The following is a 22,660-nucleotide window of genomic DNA, read 5'->3' as shown; positions in this document are numbered from 1 at the left end:
AAGAAACTTCAAAGTTTGTCTTTCTCAATATGAAAAAAATAAGCAGAGGTACTAAATGAACAAATATAAAATGCTGGTGTGGTATAAATAAATGTTTAAATGTTCCATTGTAGAAAACAAAGAGCATACACTGTTTCTTTTCTAAGACCTTTCTTCTCAACCTAAGATCATTTGAATATGGGTTTAGTCCACCAGGGCATCTATGGCCCCCAAATTATGACTCACAGGTAATACTTTAAATAAGTTAAATTGTAACCAATGAGACATTTCTTTAAACAAATAGAAAAATTGTCTGCAAACAGTTCTTGTGAATGACTAGTGGTAAATTTAGCTTATATCCTGGTTTGGGTTTATTTACTTCTTACTGAATATTATCTTCTTTTCACTGAGTAAGGACAGAATGGTGAAAATACAGCATCTCTCTTGTCAAAATATATATGTATGAATGTACACATAAATATGTGCAGCCATACATCCTGATGCATGAAGCCACTTGTATATATATTACATACTCTGGCAAAGCATAGCTTCTAGGACTTAACCACGTATAGGAGATTATCCCTCCCAGAACATTTGAACAGCCATACCACTAATTATATTGGACATCAGAATGTGCAACAGTATACTTATTGTAAAGTATTTAACAGATTTAGATGAAATTATAAAATGTTATCAATTCTATTTTGGTAAATTAAAATGTTGGTATATAATACCAAATATCCAATTAAAGAATTTAATATAAAAATATCAGCACAAAACTGTTTTTTCAATCTGTTTATTGTGTATGCAACCCAAACTTCAGTTTCAGTTTAAGTGCTGTTTTACTTTTATTACTAGATTCCATAACCCTACAACTGATAAATTTTATACCACTTTAAGTATTTAACGAGATACTTAGAAATGCTAAGAAATCAGTATTCAAAGGGTTATAATAACAATAAATTATTTCGGCATCTTCTTCAGTTCAAAATCCAGCTTTGAACCCGAGGAAGGCTTTCAAATCACGTTAATCAATGACGGTCTTTAACCAGTAGCAGTTTGGTTACCAATTACTCGGAGGATCTCTTTGTGAATGCCACCTTCTTGGGTGTTGATATTTGCATCTCCCACTTGGCCATCTTCATAACTAAAACAGAAAACACAGACATGGAAAATGTTTTTAAAATGTCAGGATGGAAAATGGATTCAAAATGCGGTCTGAAACCTAGAATACAGCCCAAGGATACATTGATTTTCAGCCGAAATTATCAGTGAGTTCTCTTCTGTGCCCACTGCTCACTGGGAAGGACTGGCGAAGGCTGCCACAGCCTCCCAGCTGCCTGTGCTATGCAATGCCTTCATTTACCCCCTTCCGTTTTAAAGTTAACTGGTTCATCTTCACAGGAAGCGCTGCCAGGATTGCAAGAAGCACCCTGGTATCTTTGGAATTGCAAGCTTTTCCACAGCAGTTGTTATGACGCCAACCGCAAAAGAGTACACCAACTTCAGCTTTATGGTCCGTGGGCTTTGGACTTCTTCACTCCATCACACGCCAAGTCAACCTTTCCTTTCTTCTCCGAACACTGACTCTCACTTCGCTCTCTAGCCCTGTTTCTTTGCCGTGCCCACACCCTAATTATTGTTCAGCTGTAACTACTCAGTGCTGAATGTCTTCTTTATCACTGATTGTTCATTCTATTTAGTCTGACTCTAACACAATCTTATTTCTGCTGGTGCTTCATATGAGAATGCAAGCCTGCCGAGTTTAGCTTAGCATTAAAAGTGAAGATAGGAATTTAAGAGACAGCAATTGCTAAGTGCTTTACAAAGAAATAATTACATTTTAGATAATCCATTTCCTCCATAAACTTACTTAGACAATAAGAATTTCCAAAGAATGAATTTTCAAACTTCCATGATAATATTCAGAGTAAAATAGGTGATGAATTAATTTTACCACATAAAAATGGATTCAAGACAGAAACTTTAGAGAAGTGGTAATTACTTCAAAACAGATAACCACAGGCATAAGCACCGTGTCTCAAAGATTAATGCATGTCACCATCTTTGACTCCCATACTTAAATTTTCCAGAAATAGCAAAATAAAGGAAAATGAAACAAATGACATAGAGCCATTGAGAACTTAGCTCCTTACATAATCATTTGCTTCAACAGCAAGTGAGGATTCCATTCGTACAAGACTAAACTCCACACTAAATGATCCAAGGTTGCTGGTCACCTTGGATTAATTTTTAAGAGTTTGCTACTTCAAATACACTCAATGCATCTCTTATCTATCTTTGTCTCAGAATGAATATATATATATATATATATTCAGACAAAGACATATATATCACTCCATGGTGCAACATTACTACGACATAAAGAATGGGCTATGTGGTAACAGCCCACCTGAGTTTTTTCTCATGAAATCAAACAGTAAGTGCTCTACTAAGAACCAGAGACATGTTAAAGAAAACCATGTGAAGTCATTCAAATTGAGTCAGGTGTTTGTGGCAGATGTTATGTGCAAGTAAGCCAGGACAAGCTAGTGTTTCCGTAAATCCTGCCTGGTAACAACTGACCAAGGGTAATATCTAAGCCATTGGCGTTTCTCAGGAGGAGACACAATCTGACTTGAAGGTGCAGCCTTAAATTAATAGTGATGTTTTACCATGACAGTGAGACTAGCTCCAGCTAAGATGTAGATTACGGAAGACAAGAGAGACTAACAAGACAATGAGAAAAATACAGAGAAAATTTGTACTGCCAGGAGAGAGTTCTGAGAGTGGTAGCTCCTGGAACTGTTCTGGTCCTTTATGGCTTTCCAATTTCAGATAACAACCCACGTGTAAGTCTACATTTCCCAATTTAGGTTTCTTCTGTCTTTATCGTTTTGTAGTTACAATGAACATACCTACTATATCCTGTGTAATTGGAACACAACGTTGAGTAAGACACGTACAGTTTACCTGATACCAACTCTACATGCTACCACCTTCATTCTCTGCAATTTGAAGCTGACCTCTGAATAAGATCTGTCTTTATAACTTCCCGTTTTCACCTGGACCCACGGTGGTTTTCCTTCTGTCCCTGCTGCTCACTGACATACTGGCAAAGGTTGCTGTGGCCTGGCTGTCGGGTTCAGGAGGTTATCTCCTCCCTCGGGGCACGGAATGCACTGGTCTGCTGTTCCTCTTAAAGCTCTAGATTACTGCACTCCCTAAAGAGCGAGGAATTAGTTCTCAATCTCTCTGCATCCTCTTGCTCAGTCTCCCATTTCAGTGATGGTTTTCTACATGATTCATTCCTCAGTTTGCTCGCTCTTGATACACAAACTTCCTCGATTCTCTTCCCTTTCCCCTCAACTATCACCTCAGGCTGATTCCTAAAGCTGTATCTCCACTTCTTACATCTTTACCTAACGTAACTATCCACACACATCTAACTATCCACTCAGATGCAGCACATCTGAAATCCAATTTTGAACCTAGGACTGCTTCGTTTCCCTCTACCCACATTCGCACATGAGGTTCTACTCTGCCATGCCAACACCTCCGTAGCCCTGGTTCTTCCCTGTGCCTAGATTCAATTATCGCCAAGTTATCTGGCTTCCCTTTTGTTTCCAGCTAAATCTTTTCTCCACCTGATGCAGTCATCTCTGTTTGAGGCTTATCATTTATTTACATGTAAGCATTTTAAGTTGCAGGTTGCATTTAACTAGGGGGTTGTGAAATTAATTTGTCTAAACTAGCATTTTAAGTGAGATTAGAACAGGAAGCACTGACTTCACCACACACGGAAACCATTATTTTTCCCCCTAAATCACAATGTGAAACACATTTCTTTTTGTGGTAGAAAAAAGATAGACCTGGACTATTGAAATAGCACTGTACTGTATCTGATCTTTCGTCTGTTATATTAAGCCATCCTGTTGTCTCTTCTAGAAGACCTATTCTCCACCCATAAAGTCATATGAAATGACCTCAGCCTCACTCACAGAACACAGGGTCACTGGTGATGCTACCCTTTCTCAAGCTCAAACCAAGCCTCCTCTCCAGTCATTTCCCATTACTCCCCCACACTCTCCACTTACTTGGGGAAAATAAACCTTTCCATTTCCCAGACCGGGAAGACACACCTAAGAGATTTCACATGATCAGAGACTCTACTGGACTGAGCCTTGAAAACTGAGGGCTGGAAGTGAAGTAGGTAGAATGCTTGCCTAGCAAGAATGAGGCCATGGGTTCCAGCCTCAGCACAGTCAAACAAAGGAAGGAGGAAGGAAAGAAGGAAAAGAGAAAGAGAACAGGCAATGGTTTCGGTGCTAAGATCAGTCATGTGGAGTTAACATGAGTCTGGCACAAGAGTGAGACGGTTAATTGAAAATTATTTTTAAGAAATAGCTCAGACATTGGCCAGGGTTTTAGCTCAGTAGTTTCACCACTTGCCTTGCCAAGTGCATGCAAGGTCCCAAGTACGATCCCCAGTACCAAAAAATAAAAATAAAAAACTCAGACGATAGTTTCATTTGATCGGTAGTTTGTTTGTACAAGTGATAGGAACAAAGTAAAATGGGCTTCACTCTGCAAAAGACCATGTTTTTACTTACTGTCATGGGCAATGAATACTCAAAACATGCTTTAGAAAAATAAACATGGTATAAACAGTGATTTTTATATGCAGAGAAAGGTAGGCCCTACACCGGAAGAATAGCTAACTCTAAATGGGAAATAACGTAAGAAACATCCTCCTTTTTGAGTTGGTCTTTAGTTTTTAAATATTGAACAGGTGTCACTGTTGTAAAAACAGTAATGTTTAATAAATCCGACATTGTATAAAATAGGCTCAGAGCAATGAAATCAGAAGCAGGGAAAGTGACTAACCTCTTGAAGTATATACTCTGGGGAGGCACTGACAGATCCATGGAGAAAACTGAGAAGATAATCTTGGGAACTGATGAATATGAGGAGAAAAGAACACAGAAAACTACTGCTCAGATTTAAGTCTCTTTGATGGATGATATTACTGTGTAGATTAGAGAGGTTGAAAAGTTGCTTAGGCGGTTTAAATAATGGTGTCTACTTTGTACATTCTGAGTGATGGTATTAGGAGGTGTTCTGAGAGCAGAGCAAACACTCACTGGGCAGTTATTGCTAACTGATGGTGCTATGCTAAGTACCCAAAGAAAAATGAGCTATCATCACTGAGCTCCCAAGTATGCAGAGTAATGCAGAAGACCATCCCTGAGAATGGATAATCTAGTCACGGAAACATGCTCAGGCAGCATGCAGACCACAAAAATGAAAAGCTCAGAGTCCAGGGATGTTTCTGAGAGCGGGGAAGCCATGAAATAAGACCTTAAAGGGGAATGAGACTGAATAAATGGGTGTGAGAAGACAGTGGAAGAGAGAATCCACACTTCCTGGAGGAAGTAAAAAGAAGCGTAGAAGCGTGGAACTCAGAGCACACAGCCCACGCTGTGGGCCCAGAAGCCAGGGGCTGCATCTTCTGGAACCTACTGTGTGTCAGCATGGAGAGAGAACTAAGGATGACATCACTCTGAAAACACCCAGTGAAGATTTCTAAGTCAGGGAGTGACGGGCAGCTTAAATCATGGAGAGAGATCTGGGCTGGACACAGAGAAAGTGAATTTGTTCCAGACTGGGAATAAGGCAAATTTCATCACTGACCCACTATTTCTGATGTCACACAGACATACCTGCAGGGAGGAATGACTGAATATTTTGTCTTCTAATTTCAAAAATAAGGTGTCTAAACCAGGAGTGGTGGCGCACTCCTGTAATCCCAGCACTCAAGAGGCTGAGGCAGGAGGATTGCTGTAAATTCGACCAGCCTGGGCTACATGGTGAGTTCCAGGTCAATCTCAGCTACAAAATAAGACCCTGTCTCAAAAAACCAAAAAGGAAAAAAAAAGGTGTCCTCATGATGTATGCTATTGAATGCTGTTTACACCTTTTGTAAGTTCATGATTAAAGGCAAACATTTTCTTTCCTTTTTGTCTTTGTTTTTGTTCATTCATTAAACATTTAGTGACAAGCCATTGTGTCTTGGATACTGTGCAATGGGCGGGAGGGAATGCGGCACAGAAAAAGATGGAGTTTCCACTTGAGGTATCTACAGCCTCATGGGAGAGTCAGACTATGAATAAAGTGAATTTTTAAGACAAGCTCTGCAGTGGGCTGTGGGAACACTAGAAGACATTACTTTTGACCAGAAGATTGGTGGAAGTGATGGTATTTGAGAAACACCCTTAAAAAGAATAGATTTTGGATAAACATTTCTGAAATTAATGTCTCACTGAGATGTGAGACTTGTCCGGGACCTGGACAAGTTCAGTCCTATTTTCCACATATGAACAGTTTCATATGGTTCTTCCTGCTCTTAAATTTCTGAGTTACCTGAAATGTTTCGGTATACACCCAAACCTAATTTAACAATCAAAAGATGGGAAGTTCTACCTGCTCTAAATCATACCAATGCAGCAAACACAGAGGCTACCACGCCAAGTAAGTGGGATGTGAAGACCTGGCTGATGGCCCCTCCCTTGGTCCCGAAGCAGCGGATGCACAATCTGCTCTCTGCCCTTAGTACTTCTCTTGCAGAGCATGGGTGGAGGCTGCAGAAGCATGGGGAGCCCACGACATTAGATATATTCACTCTGCCAGGGTATCCGCTAAATCATCTGTTACCTCCTCTTGGATTTTGTGACTATAGCGTAACTATGAGAAGTATCCATAGTAGTTTCTACCTATAGCTCTAAGACCCTCTGAGTATTCTAACATAGCATTTTTTGTATATCTGATTAGCATGAGCTTGGTTTGCACATCCTGGTCCTTCAGCTAATCTTCCAGCCTTTTGGAAAACCATCTTTCCTTTATCTATATATGGGACTTAATGTTCTTGTACACACATTTCTCGAGGTTATTAATATAATCAAGCTTTACTAACAATTTCGAGACACCAGAAATTGGCTGGAATCTGGTCATAACATCTGAATTACCATGTTTTGCCTGGAGCATTTATATTTAATAGTTTATTTGGGGATTTTCCAACAAAATTTTAACACAACTTACTGTTTTTTATTTTTTCTAAGCAATACCCTTCCTTTGAATTTCATTTTCAACTTCTGGTATACCAGTCTAACCCCTAAAATTTTCTCCTTAATTTTTTTTCATTCTGTGTTGTTTAAAAGGATGTGATTAGGCTACAAAATGACTATTTCATTTCTTCCTTAGCTTTGGGAAATGAGACTAGTGTGAAAATTATTTTAACTTTTAATATTTTTTACCTACTAGAGATTAAAAAGAAAACCACATTAACTTATAGTGATCAGGTAAAACGTCTGACATCAGGAGTTATATAATATAAAAATAATAGAAATTAACTCTCTGTCTTACACCTGACTTCATTTTCATCAGTTATGCTTTTCCTACGTTACCACCCACAAGGGAGGTGTACCACTAGAACTCTGTGATTCGTATCTTTTATAAAGAACCAAACTGATGGTTGTAATTAGAGTGTGCATTAATTAGTGAAAGGATTCTCTCCTCTGTGTTTTGAATTTTATCAGCTTTCCTTAATGAGTCTCTTTTTTCCTGAAGGTTCACAGAAAAGGATGAAATCTCCTTTGGGTTTATACAGTGTGAGAATTGCCTTAATAAATCATTTTCCCCTTGTGTTATCTGGAAAGCACCTGAATGTACCAGAAGTTTTTCTTCTTTCTTTAGCCTTTCTTCTCCTTTTCCTTCTGAAATACAGAAATCCTTTTATCTAGTAAACATTCCCTTGTATACATCCTACAGTTTATTATTCTGACAAAACCTCAAGGTAGCTCAATAAAATAATTTTGTGACTAGAGGTTTCTTTTCAGAAGTTCAAGCTTCTAGCAATAAATAACAACCAAGATTGCCAAGAAAAAAGGAAAAACACAGTTAATAAGCCTTTTCCTGGGGTCCTGCATTGTGCTAAATAGCCCTCATAATAGTCCTTTAAAAGGCAGTGTATAAACTGGGCGTAGTGACGCACCCCTGTAATCCCAGCATGCGGGAGGCTAAAGCAGGATGATCACTGCAAATTTAAGGCCAGCCTGGAATACACAGAGAAGCCCCAGGAGGCTGTCATGTACAGATTCCACTCGCAGTCCCCACGGCCCTCCATCTCTGGTGGACTTTGTCCAATGGGATTCCCAGCAGGACGGCTTCCAGTTCCGGCCCTTTGGACGTGGGGATGTTTAACAGTTCTGGTATACTAGGTTAGTACACTAGACCTGTGCTTCTCCATAACTACATCTTTGTAAACAGTCTAACTGGATGATCAAACTTATGTTTTTCATGGGCCATCTGTGTATTGCTGGGCTTCTGACTAAACCAGGTAATTAATTATATTACACTCATTTTAGTGATGAAGTTTAGAGAGCTTATGCAACTTGGCAACTGTCACCTTACTAATTACTGTTAAACTGGGACTCAAACTTCCTGATCACTGCCAAGGTTGGGTGCACTGGCGCATTCCTATAATTCCAGTACTTTGGGAGGTTGAGGCAGGAGGATCACAAGTTCAAGGCCTGCCTGGGCAACTTAGTGTTATCCGATCTCAAAATTGGGGGGGGGGGTTGTAGATAAAGTCCCTGGGTTTGATAGGGAATAAATAAGAATAAAAAATCATGGTTCTTTCTACACATTCACTGCTACCTCCACAGTATCCAAAAGGAAATGGGGCAGCTCACAGAAGTTTCAGATGTACAATCTGTCAGCAAGCTACTGAATCAAATACTGAACACACAAAGTAGTGTGGACATACAATACATTGAAACAACCTTGATTCTTGGGACCTAGCTCATGAATCAAGCCGGGTCAGTGTTCGGCTTCTTCTTCGAAACTACATAAAGTACAAGACAACGTACTCAAGTCTTCCGCTGTGTGAGGACCATGAATGAGGTAGCAACTGGCAAAGAAAAGGGCTGGGAATCAAGAGTGGGGTGAAAATCTCAGAGGTCTATCATGTCCTTTATTTAGTAAGGAAAATGATACTTTTATATTTTGATACAGCTTTAATGCTACCGCTAGGCCAAACAGAAAAAAAAAAAAAAATCAACATGCACTGCAAGGACCTCACCCAATGAAGATAAATCTAAGACTGGATTCTTATTTACAGTTCTAAACTCTTATAAATCACAGCTGGTTAAAGATTGAGTGTTTTCCTTCAGTGTTAATATGTGCTTTTCTTCAGTTCATCAAGTGAATAGCAATTAACCATCACTTTTCAAACATCACTTTTTTCACTCATCTTACTGGAATAAAATGATTAATAATGATGATAAACTAAGTGATCAAATAATAATGCCATCACTACCATCTCATCTGTGGAGGAGACAGCAACATAAAATTTTAGCATTCACACTCACACAAAGAAGAACCGTGTGCAGACATGATCCGTGTTTGGGACCACCCAGATTTCTCCGTGTTTGTGCAGGTCAGGTGAGGTGATCACTAGGGAGAAGACAAAAATAAAAAACTGTTTTATTCTAAAGGAATCCTACTTCTTTAGACTATATCCCTTCTCCCTGAAACCTAAAATTAAAATATATATATCTAGATCTAGATCTAGATCTAGATCTAGATCTAGATATATATACACAAATAAGAGAGGAAAAAAAAATACTTAACCTGACTACCAAGAAATTCGAACAAAAGCAATGAAAAGCTATGCAACAACTTTATAATCTGAATAGCATTTGGTATAACAGGAAGGAAACCACTTGAGTATTATCAAACACAAACAGCTCCTGACTTGGAAACCATGTAGACATCAGTTTAGCATCCTATGTAATGATCAATGCTTTGAAAACTTAAAAAAGACAGTTGACAATGGCTACTGGAACCTAACAAGAAGAAAAAAACATACATTTAGCCAAAGTCAAATTTTAAAAAGTACATATTTTTTCAAACTACATAACAATTTTCTGTCCTGAACTCAGAATGAAAGACTAGTCTTGGTGTAGGGTTAGAAATCCCTATTAGGTTATCACCTCAAAGTTTGGTTCTTTTTTTCAAGGTTTTTATTGTATCATATATTCAAAGACTGACTTAAAGAGGAAGGCAGCACATTAACAAAAGAGATAATTGATCAGAAAAAGATATAATACCATTTTGAACTATCTGCCAGGAATAATATATAGCTCTGTCTAACTTCTTGCCAATTCTGCAATTTAGTCTTAACCTTCATGATCTCTACTGTACTCATTTTCCATTTGCGCCCCTCGAGATGATCATAAGCAATGATGTTTTCACTATTCCATCAGGCACACTCTGTAAATGCACTGAATTCTCAAACACAGGTTAGAAGAGAACCAACACTGTGGTACTTACCTTCACATAAGGCTATGCATTTTAAGTTTCGGCTTTGCAGGAATTGGGATTGCTGTCCTTTTTTCTGAGACTAAATTCCAAAACAATTTTTAAAAATTAGAATAAAAATGGGGCAGTCACTCTAATGAAAAACAATCTTGAAAGTTAAAAAAATAAGTCTCTAAGATGACTCTAGGGGTAAACAAACGCCTAGACTTGCATTAACATCGTTGGACTCTAATTCTTAATATCCATTTTTGTTGCATCATTTAATTTATGCATATGATTCTTAAATCACTCAAAAAAATCAGTGAACTGAAACGATACTAAATTAGAAACCAGTTGTCTCACGATATTTAATTAAAACTAAGACTTCTATCAGGCATCTCTTAAAATAAACAAAATTAAATTTTTATGATCTTTCCAAACATTAAAATCCATCATTCCAGATCATATAATGATCTTAAACCAACCCATTTTTACAGCATCATTTACTAAGCCACAGAAGTTTGCAAAACTTCTCGTGTGGAAGATCAAGGGTATTTTCTGGTTTTTGCATACAGATACGAGATTAGCCACATTATTTTGTTTTTGTTGTTTGTAAATTGAAACTCAGACTATTCATCACTTGGATTTTTAATCTGCCTGGCATTTACCTATTTTCTCTGAAACAAAGGATTTGCACTCACTCATTTCTCCCAAGAGCCACAAAGTTTCTGTACTCACCATATATGAGGCTCTTCTTAAATCTTATTTCTCAGAGCACCCATTTAACATTCACTCCAGTGCCCTCTTCTACTATACAGCACAAAATATTCCTGTTCTCTAAGCTATTTTCCTGTGCCATCTGGCATTCTGCTTAAATATGTTCCTAATTTGTTTGTATTCCCTTGGTGGGATGCAGGATCAAGGGGGACTGGAATACTTGTCTGGTTTTGGTCACCATTGTTCCCTAACAACTAGGAGAGTCTCTGGAGTTGTGGTTGAGAGAGCAACAAATGCTTGTTGGATAATTATGGTGTAGACACAAGGGCTTATATTACATTTTTGAGTGAGTTTTACTCCTTTATGAATAATGACTGCTTAAAATAATTTTTACAAAATTTAATAAGCATGAGTAGTTATCAGTGTTGCTAACGAGACCATGGTTCCCAACTTATATGCAGTCACACGAGTTGCTACAACACCTGTGATGCACTGCTGCCTTTACTGCTTGAAGCAGGCTCGTCCTTGGCTGACACCTTCTGCTTCTTGTTCATCCCTGAAAACATCAGCAAAACAACAATTTAAGGACAGAGCTTTTTGATGCAGCTCCAAGTATAATTTTTAATGTTGCACAGTTCTACATCAGGCAAAGGTCTGATCGCTTCAGGCCTGAGAGGGCCACAAGGGGCTGCCAGGAAAGGGGTGCCGTGCCCAAGAAGCTAGGGTGCAGAACCAGTGGGTAAGGGAAATCCTCATAGAGTAAGGATGGAGAAGGTTGCTTTTCTTTACATTTTGAAGTTAGAAACAGCAAATTCTCTTGCACAAAATTAATACAATTAGATAATCCTTAAAACTAGATTCCAAAATGCTTAGGGAGAATTAGTTTTCATTCTTACCGTCTTCTTAGTGGGAGGAGATAAGGAATAAGAAATATGAGCAATGTCAGAAAAATGTTTCTGCACTGTAATTTTGTGAACTGTCAATACACATTCAATTTGGTGTAGAATTTACCATTTCTTCTAAGAAAAACTAATGTTACTTTTTTTTTTGTCTATGACAGTCACAAAGCTTAGCTTACTCTGTTAATGCTGAAATTTGTTACTATGAAAGAATTTAGAAAAGTGGAACCAATGTACACAGCATGACCAAGGTGGATTCATTATAGGGATTCATGGATGGTTCAACAGACAAATCAATAAATGTAATAAACTATATTAACAGAGGCAAGGACAAAAACTACATGATCCTCTCACTAGATGGAGAAAAAGCACTTGACAAGACCCAATGCCCATTCATGGGGGAGGGACCTACAGAAAATTAGAAGATTTATATCTCAATCTGATAAAAACCATCTACGACAAACCAACAGCCAAAATCATATTAAATGGTCAAAAACTGAATGAAAGCTTTCACTCTAAAATCAGGAACAAAACAAGGACACCCACTGTCACCCTCTTGCTCAATATAGTTCTGGAATTATTAGCCACAGCAATTAGACAAGAGAAAGAAATAAAAGTAGGAAGAAGAAGTTAAATTATCATTAGTTGCAGATGACACAATACTCAACATAGAAGAACCCAAAAACTCCACCAAAAGACTTGAGATCTGGCAACCTGTAGCACAGGTGGATACAAAAGTCAACACTCAAAAGTCAATAGCTTCCTGTATACCAATAACAGACTCACTTACAGAGAGAAATTAGAGAAGCAATCCCTTTTGCAATAGCATCCAGAAAAATGAAATTCCTAACCTAACAAAGAAAGAAAGGAAAGGACCTCTACATTGATAACTACAGCACTCTGAGAAAGGAGATTGAAGAGGATATCAGAAAATGGAAAGATTTTCCTTGTTCTTGGACAGGAAGAACCAATATAGTGAAAATGGCTATACTTCCAAAACTGATATATAGATTCAATGCGATCCAAATCAAAATTTGAATAGCATATTTCACAGAATTAGAAAAAAAATCCTAAAATTCATTTGGAATCAGAAGACACCCAGAATAGCAAAGGCAATTCTGAGCAACAAAGTCAAAGCATAGGGTATCAAAATCCCTGACTAAATTATACTACAAAGCTAAAGTGATAAAAACAACATGGTACTGGAAAAAAAAAAAAACAGACCTGAAGATCAACGGAACAAACTAGAAGATGGAGAAACAACTCCAAACATGCTCAAATACCTTATTTAAAAAAAAAAAAAATTTTTGGTACCAGGGATTGACCTCGGGACCTTGCACTTGTGAAGCAGGCAGTGGAACCACTGAGCTAAATCCCTGGCGCACCACCTTATTTTTGACAAAGGAGCCAAACACCTTTACTGGAAGAAAGACAGCCTCTTTAATAAATGGTGCTGGAAACACTGGCTTTCCGCATGCCAATGATTGAAACTAGACCTGTATCTTTCACCATGCACTAACCTAAAATTGAAATGGATCAAAGATCTAAATATTAAAACAGAAACACTAAATCTGTGGGAAGACAGACAAGGTAAAATGCTTGAGGACACTGAAGTAGGCAAATACTTTATGAACAAAACCCAGACCACATGGGAAATACTACAAAAAAATTAACAACTGGGACCTCATCTTATTACAAAGCTTTTGCACAAGAGAAACTAAAAACAGAGTGAAGAGACAACCCACAGAATGGGAAAACATTTTCACCAGCTATTCTGATAAGACTATTTTAGAATATATGAAGAAATAAAAAAAAAAAATCAGATCCCCCAAATTTAAAGACTCAATGCATCTGAATGGAAATCTGAAATAAAAAGACACTTCTCAGATCAAGAATTAAAAATGGCAAATAAATATAAGAAAAAGTGTTCAACATCACTGATCATTCACAAAATGCAAATTAAAACAACACTGAGATTCCGTATCACACCAGAAAGAATGGCTGCTAACAAGAAATCAACCAATAAGAAATGCTGAAGGGGCTATGGGGAAAAAGGAACCCTGCTCCACTGCTGGTTGGAGTGTAGATTGGTGCAACCACTATGGATATCAATGTGGAGATTTCTCAAAGAATCCAAACTAGAGGTTCCTTTTGACCCAGTTATACCTCTTCTTGGTATCTTCTTGAAAGAATTAAAAGTATCATACCACAGCAATATGTGCACATCCATGTTTATAGCAGCACAAATAGTCAAGTCACGGAAATAGCCCAATGCTCATCAATTGAAGAGTGGATAAACAAGGTATATATTTATACAATGTAGTACTACTACTACTCTGTCATAAAGAAGGACCAGCTTCAGACATTTATAGCTAAGTGGATGGCCCTTGAAACCATATTTTTAAGTGAAGTAAATTGGAAATATATATTTAAATACCACATCATTTCTCTGGTGTAAGAAACTGAAAGTGGAAATAAGGACTGAAATGTATAATGGAAATTGGGAAATGGGAATAAAGTGTTCAAATGGGAAGGGGAACTAGGGAGGAGAGTGGGAGAAAGGAAGGAAGGGGTATGAAACAAAGTGAAAACAGAAAGAAAAAATGGAAACAAAGCTTTTGTACATAGGGAGGGGAGGGGGCTTGAGGGATGGAAAGAAAAAAAATAAAATTATTTAAAAATTTTAAAAATGAAAGACATGTTTTTAACACAGACATTATTAGAAAATACACGTCTACCTTCATGCTAGAAATTCGGATATAGTTGATTTTTCACTGTTGATAGTTTAATAAATGGCTTAATGAGAAGTAGCAAAGCCCATTTACCAATTTGCAAAATGTTTTTCTAACCCTTTCCCAACTGGGCACTTCCCCAAAAGGTACAAAACGCCCACGATTTCAGACTCCAATGGCAACTGGAAACATGGCAGGCCTGATTACGGCAGGGCCCGTCTCGTAAAATGTACGTGTCAGCGCACAAATCAACCGCAGAAATGACTTCGTCTTACAGCAGTGATTTTTCACTTTGCGTCTTAGTGCCGCTGGCAATTAAACCCTGGGCCTCACACACACCAGGCAAGCTCTCTACCACTTCACTACAGCTTCTGCCCGTACTCTTAACATTTTCTCAGATCAAAAGCCCTTCAAGAATTTGATATAAGACACAGACTCTCCCTAACAAATGCAGAGACAAAATTTTGTGCCCGTTCGGGGTTCATGCCTCCCTCAGGGCTCTCCATGAAGCCAGCTGAGGAGGCTGCACACCAGGATGAGAAGTACAGTATCACAGTATTTAATGATTTGTTGTGTTTTTTTATTATCTAGGCTGATGATATACTTATTTAAACTGCCCCCTTTTTTTGCTTTTTATTTTTATTACTTCAGTAAAACCTGCAGTCTGATTTTAATTATTTTCTATTTAAACCACAGCCATACCCAACTGCTTTGAAAAAATGAATTTGGTACTAGAAGAATTTTTATGGGGAAATTTTGCCCCAGTGCTGCTCATCTGTTTGGGACTCAACCCACAAGCTAGAACTTCAGGGCCGATTGCTTTGTGACTCATTGCCCTCTACATCCAAGGCAACTGTTTGGTACTCATCGTTTTGGTACTCATCACTCCTTCTGGGACCAGTGAAACACCACATCGTATGAGAGTACGGTTTTGTTTTGTTTTTTTAATTTCTGTACTATCTTATCCTTTCTGGAATTTGTTTTTAAAAATCACTGCAACAGTGCTTCTGAACATACACCCTGCTATATCAAGTGTTGGCATCTAATTCCCCAACTCGAGTATGGAAACTCCTGGGACTGCTTTAACCAGCACAGTATACAGAAACTGATATCTGAAACAAAATCAGAAAATGCCATCCCAAATCAATCTTAATTCTCTCAAGGCACGCTGGGATAGTTCCAGGGACAAATCCAGCTGTCCTGTATGTGCTGTGCTGCACAGGCTGCCACAGGAGTCTGGCTATGACTTCCAGGCCCCTCTGCTGAGGTACCTGGCCCATGAAGGAGAGGATCACAGACTGCTCACTCTGCGCACTACCACTCAGTGGTCACGTTGAGGAGCAGTATCATTCCCCGGCCCGCGCATACACAACATTCCTGATCTAAGAATCTGTGAACATAGTAAAGTGGTTGTTTCATCCCAAATTTAGGGTGGTTTGCTATACAGCAGTGATCACTTGACATCACCTGTACTTACATTCTCTTAATTTCTCAGTTTTTGTTCTACCTTTCCTTTTTTCCTGTTATTTTACAATCCTTTAACTCAATATGCTTAGTTTTTTACCACTGTCATTGTTTTCTTTTCATATTCCTAATTATAATTTAATTTTGAATGTTTTGATTTTACTCCACCATTATTGAGAAAAACTCATTACAGTTGAAAGAACATCTAATTTGGTAAGTGAATTAAGACAGGTAGGGCTGGTTAATGTTCATTTAGTTATTAGACTTCACTAAGTGTCACTTCCTACAATGTGAGGATACCAAGACCTGCTGTTCAGGCACCATGTGAAGGACATCTCCAGAACTGGAAAATGATGAAATCTCACACACACACACACGCAAATCCAGCTGCATGTCCACACAGAGGAATATGAACACGTATGAAGTGTGAAGGAAAACATACCAAACATTGAGTTGTAGGAAATAGAGAAAATTTTTTCTTTTCTCTTTTATCTTAAATTTTATTTCTTATTTTTGAAATTGGATGCATTTTGAATCTTTCTGCAAAAGCATAATTATTTTAAAAGTAAAAACACAGGTAAAGCAATAATCACTAATTTCAACAATTAATGCCAATAATTTGGTGATCATCTTTTCCACTTTTTGAATTTTATAGTTTTCCCCTTAACACATGCTTTCAATTTATCCCAAAATATTTTTCTCCATACTCTCAATGAATATTAGCAAGATGTTGTTACTGGGCTTTGTTCCTGCTTCTGCTGCATATCAAATGAATTTAATATAAATATATGCAATAACTCTCAGTCACTTGGTACAAAACTGCCTTGAGTATCTAACAATAAGAAAATAAGAACCTCATAAGTCTCAAGTTAGAAATAAGGATTACCTGAGTAACCAAACGATATGCTGGACATTGGACTAAGATAGATCCCACTTCCATACATCGCACCATGAAGCTAAAATGGGAAGACACGGGGAGAGAGGTCAGTCAATGGCTTATAAATATTATTATTTCACAAATAAAGGCATTAAATTTCATGTTAGAATATTAAATCTTAGACAAATGATAGTGCTCATATTTTAAGGTCTAATTTGAAAATAGTACTCATATCCCATTGTTTAAAATTGAGAGTGAGACTTCTGGGAAGATGGGGGAGTGGTGAGCAGCAGAGAAAGAGACTCTCCAAGATGTGGTGTCCTGACCTTAGAAGATAACTGCACGAGGAGGAGGAGGAGGGAAGGGTTCCCCAGGACCTAGAAGGATCTGAGGCAAGAACTGAAGTCTACAGGGAGAGTGAAAAGACAGACTTTAACTAAGGTACCGAGCAGTGCCCTCTCCCAGAGCCCAGATTCTCTGAGAAGGAACAGTGGGCCAAAATTACAGACTCACAGTGACTACTGATGACATCAGAGGCCTCCACGGAGAAACACACCAGGGGAATAGAGGAAACTGGATTGAACAAGCTCATGAGTTATACAGGTTCAGACCTCACCCAGGAGCAGGTAACTGGCTGGTAGCCATCTTGGAGAGGGGCCAACTGAGCTCGGAACTCAGAACAGCTGTGTGGACTCCATCTAGTGGCTCCCAGTGCCTTGGTGCAGGTTCTGAGTTCAAGTTAGCAAGAGGTCAGGGAGCAGAGCTCAAGCCAGCAGGAGACACAAAGACAAACAGGCTCAAGGAATCCAGTTCCAGCCTCATAGCCAGAAACCACCCTAGACTTCAGAAAAACTAAAGGTGTGGGCTGGCTAGGATTATCCACTACCCACTGTGGAGCTGCAGTTAGTTTGATGGGATTAATCAATTTAGCTCTGGATTCTGTTTGCCCATATCCCCTAACAGCAACGGCAGAGACACACCTGAATTGGATGTATTGGGAGTTTTAGTCTTTTTTCTTTTTTCTTCCTTTCTAGTTCTTGCTTTGTTTTGCTTAGCTTTTTTCTTGGTTGTTTGAACAGTTTCTAGTTTGTTATTTTTGTTCTGTTCTTGTTTTTATTTTTTCCTTTTCTCTTACCCACCTGTCTTGTTCACTATTTTCCTAAAGTTTGTCATCCAGCCTTGGTTCTGACCTCTTCCTCCTCTTCTATTTGTTTTTTACCCCAACCCCTTTTAAATCTTTTCCCCTAAGGGTAAAAGTGCCATATTAAGGGCTACAATTTGTCATTTTCTAGGCTATATTGATGCTATTGTTACTGTTGATTGTTGTACTTTAGCCAAGGTGACATAATTGTGCTACTCAGTTATTCTTCCTGATATGCCAAGACTAAGACTGCCTAAGGGTCTTTAAAAAAAAACAAAACTTATAGGCCAATGCCTAGAATAGTCAATATTTGGTTGGGCCAAATAGGCAGAAACTTCTCACCCCCAATAAATTGAAGAGGCAGGATCCTGCAACAGACTAAAAACCCAGAAGCTAGCTGCACCTGGAAAATGCTTCTGAGAAGCAGTCATTTATTTCCTAAGGGTTCTGAATACTGGCAATAAGCTACTCTCCATAAGAAATTTATAGGCATCAACTCAGGAAGCAAACTTAAAAGAGAGAGAGAGAGAAAATGAGAAGATACTTAAATAAGATGCAACCGCCACAGACTTTCAGCTCACCAAAGTCAAATCCCAGAGGCAGTGAAGTAAAACAATCCAAAAGCCACCCACCTGGACTCTCATAAGTGGTAACAACAAAAGTAATAAAGCAAATGAACAAGAATCTAGAAAAAAATCCAGCAGAAATAATTTCCCAGATAACTCCAGAGATGGTGACCAGAAGAAAAGACACAGATTAAATAAAAATAAAGGGGCTCAAGAACATGATGGAAGCCATGAATGCTCAGCATAGGAAAGAAATGGAATCCATGAAACTGACTCAAACAGATAGATATCCAGGAGATTAGAAATTCAAATGAAATTATATGCAGCAGAATTAGTCAATGCAAGGACAGAATATCAGCTATAAAAGAAAGGATTGTGATAGATATCCAGGAGATTAGAAATTCAAATGAAATTATATGCAGCAGAATTAGTCAATGCAAGGACAGAATATCAGCTATAAAAGAAAGTTTTGTCAGGCTGGGGATTTAGCTCAGCGGTTCAGTGGCCTGCCTTGCAAGCACAAGGACCCGAGTTCAATCCCCAGTACCAAAAAAAAAAAAAGAAAAAAAAGAAAGAAAGGATTGCGGTTGGCAATTATGAAAAAAAAAGATTAAAAATTTGACATACAGATAAGTGAGGTATATAGAATTAGCCATGACCAAATAAAATCTTCCCCAAAGCATATAGTAATCAAAATTCCAGAAATTCAAAACAACAGAATACTGAAAGCTGTGAGAGAAAAATAAACAAATCACCTATAAAGGAAAACTGCTCAGAATCACAGCAGACTTCTAAGAAAAAAAAAACTCAAGGTCAAGGAGACCTTGGAGTGAAATATTACTAGCCCCTAAGGAAAACAACCTCCAATCCAGACTGACACACTCTGAAAAACTATCCTCCAAAATTGATGGAGAAATAATTCCACCACAAAGAGCATCTGAAGAAATTCATGACCACCAAATCAACACTGTAAAGTGTCTTGAAGGATATTCTAGAAAAAAACAATTAAGGATTACAATTCCATGATCCCTAACAGAATGAATCCACCAGGCAAAAAAGAAATTAAACAGAAAAGAAAAGAAGGAAGCTAACAGCAGAAAATTAACATGACAGAGATTATACAATACATATCAGTTATAACCATCAATGTTAATGGTCTCAATTCACTAATCAAAATAAATAGATCAGCAGAATGGATCAAGAAGCAAGATCCACAAACACTTTATTTCCATCTTTTCATTATCACACATTTTTTAATTTTCCCTTATTACCCTTCCCCTACACATCCCACCTTCCCTACACCTTTAGCTCCTTTCTTCTCATTTCTAAATGTCAGTAATCTTATTAGGATCTTCTGTATTATTGCAGATTATTCACACCAGAGAGACTATTCGGTATTTACACATGTGTGCCTTATTTATTTCACTTAGGAGTATATCTTCAATATGTATCCATTTTCCTATGAATGAATCTATTTTCTCGTTCTTTATGGCTGAGTAATATTCCGTGTTTGTAGATAGGGAGGGGGAGAGGGGGTGAAGGGAGGGCAGGGACAAGGGGAAAAAATGAGAACCAAGACAAGTCATGTAGAGGTACAAGATCCCAACAATGAATGTAACTGTACTGTATCCCTAAAATGTACCAATAAACTCAATTAAAGCTGAAAAAAAAAAAAGAAGATCCAACAATACGCTGCATACAAGAAACACATTTAATTAAAATTCAGAGTGAGCTGATAAAGAAAAAATGACAGCAGGAGCAAAAAGATCCTTGATTATGTTTTTTCTTCATACCAGTGATAGTTCCTTATTCTAAATTGTCTAGGAAATATTTAATACAACTAAAATTCTGAAAACAAAATGCTGAACTACATGGAAAGGCATTTTAATTAGGACTTACATGCTAGTATATGAACAAGTGTCTACTCAGATTGTCATTGTAACAACACTGTATCTGTCAACCCACTCCTAGCCAGCTTCCTTCACAGTTTTAAAATTATACAGAATTTCATTAGCTGAATATCTTCAACTTCTCTAGGAAACTACTCAGAACAACTAAAATCCCTTCTTGTCTCCATTTTAAGGGCCTCAGATCTTATTAGTATGAAATGAGTACTAATTCCATCAATGTGCATATGTGGGAGGTTACATGTAACTATCACTTCAAATGCCATTGCATTGTGGCATCTGGCTGAGGGTCATGGGTTCAGCTTCTCATTTCCTGGCCTCCTTATGTTGTCAGATGAGAAACTCAGGCCTATTAGCGTGAAGTGGAATGTGAAAGATGATAAATGATGCCATACATAAAGACACTAGCACAGAAAAATGTTTTATGACAAAAACCTCAGTCACAGGGGAACTAGCACAAAGAATCAACAACCCGGATCTCATCTTATTTAAAAGTTTCTTCACAGAAAGAGAAACCACCAACAGAGTTAAAAGACAACCTACAATGTGGGAAAACATTTTCACAAACTGCTCCTCAGACAAAGGTCTACTATCTAGAATGTATAAAGAACTTTAGGGCCTGGGATTTAGCTCAGTGGTGTGGCCGCCTATCTCAAAAGCTCAAGGTCCTGAGTTCAATCCCCTATACCAAAAAAAAAAAGAAGAAGAAAAATGAAGTTTAAAAAAAAATCAGCCCACCCACCAAATTTAAAGACCCAATCCAAAAATGGGCATCTGAAATTGAATAGACATTTCTCAAACAAAGAAGAAGAATCAGCAAATAAACCTATGAAAAAATGTTCAACATCACTGGTCATTTGAGTGATACAGATGAAAACAACACTGAGATACCTCTTCACTCCAGAAACAATGGCTGTTATCAAGACAAGGATAAGGCGAACTATCACAACAATATCCTGTTAACACCAAGTGCTAACTCAAAGGCTAAAAACCAGGTGCAAGAAAGCTGCTATCCAATCTCCATTTCTCTTATTCCTACATTTTCTTCCAAAAGCATTCACACTAAGGCACAGTCCTCCAGAAAGGTATATTGGACTAATGGACAGAATGCCTGCATGGTTTCATCTTGTGCATGATATATTTTCCTACTTATGTTCAAAGTGTGATTCTGTTTATCTCATAGGGAATTTGCTTTTCTTTTCTTTTTTTTTCTTCATTGTATATAGATCAATTTTGCTTCAGCTATTTTGCAAAAATAAACCTCACACACTTCTGCTTTTATAAGCACAAACATTACACCAAGATTGCTTACTGAATCTCAGTGCTGAGAACAATGGGGTCTCGTTAAAGAAAGCATTCAGAAAATTTACCTGCAGTCGCGTGTTAGAGGCCACAACCAGACCATTCCTCAGAATGGAGTGCCAGTTCTCAATGTGTGATCCACTGAAAAAATAGAGGGGAGGGGAAAAGCAAATGCAGAAAAATCAACTATCTTTGAAAATGGTCAATGTACAAATCACAATACAGCTGCAAGTTCTGGGTGGAGGGGGGACAAGAAGGGGCAGGAGAGAGATAAAGGAGAGGCAGGGGATGAAAAGAGAAGTAAGATGTGTCAGTGTACACAAAAAATGTAATTATTATGTACAGCAAATACATATTAATAAAAAGTAAAAATTGAAAACAAAGCAAAAAGAAGTTCTTCTGAGTTTCCAAGGCAAGTATTAGTCAATACTTATGGCCAACAACTAGGAGCGTATGCCCGCCCCGGGCAGCATTCTGGGAAAACACCCCCATTAACACTAAGCCATACTCACTGAAATGCAAAGGTGCTTCCAAAGAGTTTTTTAGCAGCTCTAAAATTGGATTCTTTGGCTGGTGGACTGCTGAGAAGAAGGAACTGGTGTTGGGTATGCATAAACTTCAATTGCTGTCAGTGAAAATAATGACAAATGAAAACACATCAGATTTAGCATCTAATGAGGCTAATGACAATTTCACATTTTATTCAGTTAAGAGAAC

At 38.0% G+C, this 22,660-nt stretch overlaps 1 protein-coding gene across 3 annotated transcripts in view; it reads right to left on the bottom strand.

The window, feature by feature from the left end:
• Positions 1 to 788: 788 nt before the first annotated feature.
• The window catches only part of Parp8 (poly(ADP-ribose) polymerase family member 8), a 175,544-nt gene continuing 153,672 nt past the window's right edge, over positions 789 to 22,660 (bottom strand). For 2 of the 3 annotated variants that reach the window (XM_010644012.3, XM_010644011.3), the window contains exons 21-27: positions 22,456 to 22,568; positions 22,012 to 22,084; positions 17,037 to 17,106; positions 11,538 to 11,611; positions 10,372 to 10,441; positions 9,408 to 9,492; positions 791 to 1,126 (exon numbers count right to left, since the gene is read on the bottom strand). In XM_010644012.3, coding sequence (XP_010642314.1) covers positions 1,024 to 1,126; positions 9,408 to 9,492; positions 10,372 to 10,441; positions 11,538 to 11,611; positions 17,037 to 17,106; positions 22,012 to 22,084; positions 22,456 to 22,568 — 588 coding nt within the window. In that variant the 3' untranslated portion in view covers positions 791 to 1,023. Of the gene's footprint in view, positions 1,127 to 9,407; positions 9,493 to 10,371; positions 10,442 to 11,537; positions 11,612 to 17,036; positions 17,107 to 22,011; positions 22,085 to 22,455; positions 22,569 to 22,660 lie in introns of all 3 variants that reach the window. The other variant, XM_010644013.2, reaches the window with a different exon arrangement.

The sequence above is a fragment of the Fukomys damarensis genome, unplaced genomic scaffold (assembly GCF_012274545.1).
Source record: "Fukomys damarensis isolate Sample0158 unplaced genomic scaffold, DMR_v1.0_HiC HiC_scaffold_1, whole genome shotgun sequence".
Lineage (NCBI taxonomy): Eukaryota > Metazoa > Chordata > Mammalia > Rodentia > Bathyergidae > Fukomys > Fukomys damarensis.
This window is presented reverse-complemented; position numbering and strand designations above follow the sequence as displayed.